General features: G+C 43.9%; 1 protein-coding gene across 1 annotated transcript; it reads left to right on the top strand.

Moving 5' to 3' along the window:
• The first annotated feature begins 79 nt into the window (after window positions 1-79).
• On the top strand, window positions 80-3,582 carry LOC110004527 (gastrula zinc finger protein XlCGF57.1). Its single transcript, XM_020660052.3, has 2 exons — window positions 80-675; window positions 1,443-3,582. The coding sequence occupies exons 1-2, from the start codon at window positions 501-503 to the stop codon at window positions 2,885-2,887; spliced, it is 1,620 nt and encodes a 539-aa protein (XP_020515708.3). The 5' UTR covers window positions 80-500; the 3' UTR covers window positions 2,888-3,582.
• Window positions 3,583-8,162: the final 4,580 nt, after the last annotated feature.

The following is an 8,162-nucleotide window of genomic DNA, read 5'->3' as shown; positions in this document are numbered from 1 at the left end:
GTCAGTGTAGAAAAATATTTGTTGTCAAACAAATCCATCATCATCATGATCAATAATAATAACAATAATAATAATATAAATATAATGGAGCAGTTATTTTTATAAACACATTGTGAAATATTCTCTCATAGTGGTAGCCTACGTTTATTAATTAGTATGACTAAAAATAATTCATGTTCTAATATTTTTTAGGGCCCCTGATAGTCATGGGCCCTTGGGATCTTCCTAATGTACAGGGGGGCTCCGTAAAATACAGATAAAGTCACTTTTCATTTTTTTCGAAGCTACTTTTATTTTGAAATCAGCAGCATGTGACCGGATCTACGTCACAGCGCCGCCTGTACTGTGTTCAACGTTACACGCGGAGCTGCCGTTTCCTCAACAATAACAAAAAAACAGAATACAAACTGTGACTATCAGCCACCCTCCGGCCCGGTGGCTCAGCGGGGAGTGTGTGTGTGTGTGTGTGTGTGTGTGTGTGTGGAGTGTGTGTCCGCATCATGTCGAGCATCCAGCTGCTCAGAGTCCTCGTCAACGAGCGGCTCTCTGCGGCCGCGGAGGAGATCTTCGAGGCGGTGAAGAAGACCATCACGGGCTACGAGGAGGAGATCCGGCGGCAGAGCGCGATGCTGCACACGGTGTCCAAAGCTGCAGAGAAGTCAGAGAAACACTCAGGTGGGTGCACAGCTGTCAGTCACTCTGACACCTTCACATGCACGACTCTAACTTTGCACGGAAGCTTGTCGAGCTCAGTCCAGCAAAAACTTTATCCATGAAGCTGAAGAAGGTGTTCTATCAGCCTCAGGTGAACTTCCTGTTTTTAATCCAGCTCCTTCCGGGGTTTGGGAACGCCTTCCTTATATTTAATATATAATATATATTAATTAATTAATTATTAATTAATAATAGTTAATAATTATTAATATACATATATATTATATAACTATTATAATTAATAATATTATTGGCTGTGTTTGCCTGCAGCCAATTTAATTTAATTTGAATTGTTTTTGAATTAATTGTTTTGTTTTAAGTAATGTTTTGTGAAAGAGGGGCAGATATTATAAGATTAGTCTTATTTCTGCTCCTTTTCATTCAACATTTGAGATTTTATGTTTGTTTGTTTTTCTTAACTTTATTGTTTGTTTGAATGAAATAAAAATGTACACAAAATTGATTAATATATATTTTTCTTTTTTTTAATTTAAATTTTACTGCGTTTACTTTTTGTTTGCAATCTTTGCTGCTGTAACAATGTAAATTTCCCCGTTGTGGTATAAATAAAGGATTATCTTATCTTATAGTGGTAAGAATACAAAGATGTCAATTGGATGAACAATCCTACAGACTGTATTTTGATTTTGGTTATATTTCTGTCCGTAAAATATCAAATTCACTGCCTGACTTTCTGACGGTTTTGTACCTTTTTTTTTGTTTTTTAGATCAATCACAGCTCGCTCTCTCCGTCTGGGACGATGAGTCTAGCCCCACTATGGACCATGACCACGACCCAGAGGAGCGGCCGCATGCTGGAAATCGGCTGGAAGACCCTCCGAGCGGCCTGGAGGTGGAGCGTCTCGAGGACCTGCAGGGGAACCCCACCATCAAGTTCATCTTCACCTCTCCATACGTTAAGAACGAGCCTGACCCGCTTCATGAGGATTATCAGGGCGCTGAAGGGGACGGAGATCCTCTGCCGGGAACGTCAGCCGAACAGGACGAAGACGAGGAAGAGGATGGGGCGGCTTCCTCCAACTCTTCTGTCACCGACAACAGCGACGAAGAGTGGAGGGGCAGTGCGATATCTCAGAGCGATGACAGCGAGAGTGAAAACACCCTCGATAATAGAAAGGCGCCTCGTCTACCGATGCCCCCAAAACTGCACTCGACTAAAAAATACAAAAAGAGAAATTGTTGTAAAGTCTGCGGGAAAGCCTTCCACTCCGTCTTCCCGCTGGTGAACCACATGGAGGTGCACCCGAAGGACGTCTGCGGCGTGTGCGGGCAAAGTTTTGAGACCGAGGAGAAGTTTCAAGACCACCTGAAGACGCACGTGAAGGCCGAGGTCTGCAAGGTGTGCGGCAAATGCTTCGGCGCCTCCAGCTCTCTGGAGACGCACATGAGGATCCACACGGGGGAGAAACCGTTCGACTGCAACGAGTGCGGGAAGTCCTTCAACTGTCAGCACAACATGAAGCGACACATGCGGATACACACGGGGGAAAGGCCGTACCCTTGCAACATCTGCGGCAAATCCTTCAACGACTACTCCACCATGAAGCGCCACCTGCTGGCTCACGCTCACAGGAAGGAGGGGGGCCTGACGTCCGCGAACGAGAATGAAAACGGCGGCGACGGCGAGAAGAAATTAGCGTCGACGAAGAAGCCGCCGACTCCGAGCGTATGCACACTGTGCGGGAAAATGTTCCACTCCCTGGTGTCTCTGGTGAATCACGCCAAAGGTCACTCCACGGACCGCTGCGTCGTCTGCGGGGCAAAGTTCGACTCCGACGACGACCTCAAGAACCACCTGAAGACGCACAAAAACGGGAAGGTGTGCGAGGTGTGCGGGAAGTGCTTCGAGTGTCAGACGAGCCTGGAGACGCACATGAGGATCCACACGGGCGAGAAGCCGTTCCTCTGCAGCGAGTGCGGCAAGTCCTTCAACTGCCGGCACAACATGATGCGCCACACCCGGACGCACACGGGGGAGAAGCCGTTCCTCTGCAACGTCTGCGGCCGCTGCTTCAGCGACCACTCCACCCTGAAGCACCACAGCAGCACGCACACCGGGGAGAAACCGCACCGCTGCGAGATCTGCGGGAAGGGTTTCCACCGCAAGACGTACGTGAGGCTTCACATGAAGAGCCACTCGACGAAAAAGTGACCGAGCTGTAAAACGCGTCAGAACATTTCTCATCATGACTTCACTCTTTTATCTTCTTATTTTTTTAAAGAGATATTTTTTGAGCTTTTTTCATTTATTTAGACAGGACTAGATATTTAAGGAAATCATGAGAGTGGGGAATGACATGCAGGATAAGGAGCCGCAGGTTGGACTTGAATCTGAGCTGGCTGCTTGGAGGACTAAAGCCTCCAAACATGAGGCTGGACCGAACCGCTAGACAGACCCGCCCATGAAGATACCTGAGCCCTCCCCAGATGTCTCTTTATCTGGATTACTAGGGTTAGCACTAGCTCCCTGGCTAACATTAGCCTCCTGGCAATCAAGTTAGTTTCATAAAAAAACGCTCATACTATTTAAAGAAGAGAGGAAAGAAACTGGCAACAAAGAAAAACTTCTTTTTGTACGTTTAGTGGTGAGAACTGAGTTTTTAAATAAAATGTGGTCATTGCTTCACATTTTTCACCGTGTTTTAGATAAATTCTTTACACCCAAGGCTGAATAATACATATGAATTTAAATGAATTAAAACGCTGTAATGACGTCATTTGGCCACTAGGGGGCAGCAGAACAGCTGTCAGCCAAAGACTACTGAAGTACCAGTGTGAAATTATTCAACACCATGAAATAAAAGTCTTACTTGATGAAAGGAACAAAAGTAAAAGTATTCAAAATGACTCCATTTGTTTGTGTTCAATGACTGGATGGTGGTGATACATCATTTAGTAGTTGCTAATAATCTTTTTTTTATTTTTAATTATTATTTTTATGACATCACAATACAAACACGAGTGAAAACCCACAACCCAAACAATAGACATAACCCCCCCTACCCCAGAACACACACACACACACACACACACACACACACACACACACACACACAAACACACACACACTCACAACCAGAGAGGAGGTACATGTATTACAAATAGTTAATCTAAACCCTGTGCCAAGGACACAAACAGCATACATATCATTAGACATCATCATCATCGGCCTCCTCTTTGTGACCTTTACCTGTACACGTGAAGCCGAAGGTGAGCTATGACTCATAATATTTTCTTGTCTTTGTTTTAATAGTTGTGACGTCTGCTTCATGTTTACCTGGAAGTCCTCTCACCATATTTTCCATACTTTGCTAGCACAGTGGAACAGTGTGCCCCGCCCCCTTCCTCGTCATAGTGGCCCACGTCCTACTTCGGGAATCTCTGCTCTATGGAGTGCTTTAAGTGCAGTTACACAAAAAGAAGTCCTGAACGAATAATTTCATCTGATTATTTGCACCAAACCTCGTATGAATGTAGGTGGAGAAATTCTGTGAACCTTAAAATGTGCTCTTGTAAAAATCTGAATCGTATACCAGAGAGCTTCTTTTTGTTTTTCTAAGACCTGTGCCGACTTTGAGCTTCCTTTACCTGAGCAAGGCTTTATGATAATGAGAGAGAAAAACAAATCTCTTTAAAACCGTGGGAGCTGCTGGGCTGTCCCCTCATTCTAACACAAAGTCTGAAAACATCCCAACACACACACAAACACACACACACACACACACACACACACACACACACACACACACACACACACACACACACACACACACACACACACACACACGCAAAGGCTTAGTTATCTGTGCAGCTCAAGGTGAAACAGCCCGGCCTCCCACACCACAGCACACATTCTTTCATATGAGAATGAATGAAACCTTTCTTGCCCTCTGGTGCCTTGAACAGAGAGCATAAAAACACTTTTTTTATTCTGTTGTTCTGGCAGACCGTCAATCAACGATCTCGAGGAGCCTAAGAGAGCTCAAGAGCTCCCAGGAAAGTAGGTGGTTAGTGACTGAGATTTACAGATAGATACATGCAGTAATATGAGAGAGAGAGAGAGAGAGAGGAGCTCAAGGTGCCAGTTCCCCCAGTGGTCTAAGCCTATAGCAGCATAACTAAGAGCTGGTCTACACCAGCACTAACTATAAGATTTATCAAAAAGGAAAGTTTTAAGTCTATTCTTAAAAATACAGACTGTGTCTGCCTCACGGACCCCGGCTGGAAGACGATTCCAGAGGAGAGGAGCCCGATAACTGAAGGCTTTACCTCCCATAGTACACTTAGAGACTGTAGGTACCACCAGCAGGCCTGCACTCTGGGACCGCAACGCTCTCGAGGGACAGTACGGCACTAGTAGCTCCTTAAGATAAGATGGTGTCTGGCCATTTAGAGCTTTGTAAGTGAGAAGAAGGATCTTGAATTCTATTCTAGACTGTATAGGGAGCCAGTGCAGAGAAGCCAACACAGGAGTGATGTGGTCCCTTTTCCTAGTTCTGGTCAGTACACGAGCTGCAACGTTCTGGACTAGTTGAAGAGTCTTTAGAGACTTACAGAGCACCCTGACAAAATAGAGTTACAATAATCCAATCTGGAGGTAACAAATGCATGAACTAGTTTTTCTGCATCATTTTGCGACAGGATATTCCTGATCTTAGATATATATATGGAATGCATGTGATGTCCTCATCCTGATCATCCTGTGCCTGTAGTCCAGAAGTCAAGAGTTCATACTCAGACCAAAGGGGGGTGCAGAGGGTCTGCTATGATCCTCTTCACTAGTCTCAGTGTGTAGTGGTTTATCAGGTAAGAAATGCTGCACGTTTAACAACCCTGTCCAGTTTGTTCTTATTTTGTGCGGACAATGCTCCTCCCCAACACAGAATACAAAAAACACAACACAAAGAACTGGTGCAAGTTTAGACACTGACTCCCAACCAGCTCTGGAAGTTGGAGAAGGGGCATGAGTGAAACTCAACATCGGGCAGAAAGAGAGCTACTAGTTATTTTTAAAGAAGACATATCATCCCCCTCCTCCACCTTTCCAAACAGTCCCCTCCTCCACCTTTTCAAACAGTCCCCTCCTCCACCTTTTCAAACAGTCCCCTGTGGTCTAAATGAAACATCTGTGCTGTGCTTTGGTCCAAATATAACATGAATCAAGCACCAGAGGAGGTTTGTGACCCTGTATAAACCAGCTCTCTCAGAACGCTCCGTTTTGGTGTGTGTCTCTTGTAATGTAATGACCCCCCCCTGAGTTTTCCCAGCAGACATCACTCCTTCGCTAGCGAGAATAAAAATGGCCGACCCGCGCAAAGGTTTTGCTCTTAATTCTTTAAATGTTAAACTTTACAGCTGCTTATTCACACTATTTTTATTTTTTACTTCACTGTGCTTCTGTTGCAGAGAAGACAATAAGAGAAAGACAACACAGATATCAAACAACACAATTAACATTAGCGCATGTGACAGAGGCAGTAAAACAAAGATAGAGAAACAGATGAGTCACAATGCGTCATATTTTAATCTTCGGGTACATTTGTTGAACTGGTTCTGTGCAGAAATAAAAAGGTGTATGTGTCATCAGTTTGTCGGTAGAGCTCACAGAAATAATCAAGTGTGACGCTTTTTTTTTTAGGGAATCCACGGGCCAGAAGATGTTCAACCATCCAACAAGTGTCTGTGATGGAGTATACTCAGTCTTTTAAACGGCCCTCATATGATTGATTTTTCAGAAAGATTGATTGAGGACACATCTTCAGTTGAATCACATTCAGACTTAACAACTCAAAGACTGGACTTTTGAAGGAGGTTAAATAAAAATGAATAAACCCCAGAGACTGGAGTTATTACTGACTAAATGTTCAGGTATGTCGTCATCATTTTAGTGAAATAGTCGAGATTAAAAGAAGCACTTTGCAACATGTGCTTATTTTCTGCCATCTATTTTTTTACTCCAGCAGTCATTCATGAAGAAAAATTCAAGCGCGTCTATCTGAAGAGCGAAACAACAACTCCGTGAGTGAAGGGAAACCAACCAGAGATTGTAATGTTTGTCTCATGCTCATGTTTCAGGGTGAGTCACTGCAGATGAGCAGCCACGGTCTGTTTTAAATCACACCCGGAGAAAGGGACAAATGTGTCATCCACATGTAGAGCTCGACACGCTCAACAACTGTGATATAAATGCATCTTTAAAGACACACCGGGAAAAAAGTTGCAGAAGCATTTAAACTTGATTTCACGTCATATTTGACTCATACTTGAGCAAAGTAGGGAGACAGTTTGGAAGGCAATTTAACCCCAGACCTATTTGTTTTCATATCTTGGGGTTTTAATAAAAAATAGAAAAGACTGATTTTGTTCAAACTGCTCCAGAAGATTTCCTTCGCTGAGAAACTGGTTGTAATAGCTGCAGAGAAATCATTTATGTTGCATACGCCTGATAAATGTAATCTGTTTCAAGTGCTTGTTTTTGTCAATGAAAGTCTCAGATTGTTATTCAGAAGGGGTCAGCCCCAAATGGTCCCACAGCCCAATGGTCCCACAGCCCAATGGTCCCACAGCCCAATGGTCTCACAGCCCAATGGTCTCACAGCCCAATGGTCTCACAGCCCAATGGTCCCACAGCCCAATGGTCCCACAGCCCTATGGTCCCACAGCCCAATGGTCCCACAGCCCAATGGTCCCACATTTGAGACTGGCTACCAAGTTGGGAGAAAGGAGGATAAAATCTGATACAAATTTATGAAAAAGGAAATGTGGGAACATAGGCACGCTCCCATTCAGAAGACTTTTTTCATAAATGCACTGGTGAAAGTATCTAAAAATTCAGGGTGTGCTGCATCTGAAGAAGGAGTATGCTACGAGGAAGATGATGTGTGTTTAGTGTTTGTTGATATATGATGATGTGTATGGTGAGGGGGGGAGGGGGGTCTAAAAAATATATTTTCATCCCTGGCAGAAGTTTGGGAACCACCAGCTTAGCCGCACTTCACGAGGACATTTTAGTACAGGAGCCTGCAGGGAAACTTCTGGGTCAAAAAAATCATCACATACAGCTTGGAAGTGAATTTTGTTTCATGTGTGAAAACACCAAACGCGTGAGACAACGTTACCAAGTGTGAACGCACTACAAGACTAAAAAAAAATGTTTCAGTTTGAGTTTTAAAATGACTCCAGTCTGGATCCCTGCAGGTAAATCATTCCACACATTGATCCCCTGAACACAAAAGGCTGCAAGTGAATATTAATGAAATGACACATTACAGCTTCCACATGTTACAGAGCCTGGAGACACGAGGTCACCAAGCACCCGAGGAGCCTGATCATTTAAACATTTAGGGATGAGTTTAAGAGAAGGAACTCTGAGCCTTTCAGTGGCAAAAAACAAGAAGTTGAAGTAATTGCACTATTATTAATCAAAT

Source organism: Labrus bergylta, chromosome 16 (genome assembly GCF_963930695.1).
Source record: "Labrus bergylta chromosome 16, fLabBer1.1, whole genome shotgun sequence".
Classification (NCBI taxonomy): domain Eukaryota; kingdom Metazoa; phylum Chordata; class Actinopteri; order Labriformes; family Labridae; genus Labrus; species Labrus bergylta.
The sequence above is the reverse complement of the archived record's forward strand: the minus strand, read 5'-3'. Positions and strand labels throughout refer to the sequence as shown.

Bases quoted from the DNA above. Each gene is read 5' to 3' on its own strand.
- LOC110004527 (XM_020660052.3), top strand. From the start codon at position 501: ATGTCGAGCATCCAGCTGCTCAGAGTCCTCGTCAACGAGCGGCTCTCT. The intron at 676-1,442 runs GTGGGTGCACAG...TTTGTTTTTTAG, and splicing joins GAAGTCAGAGAAACACTCAG to ATCAATCACAGCTCGCTCTC.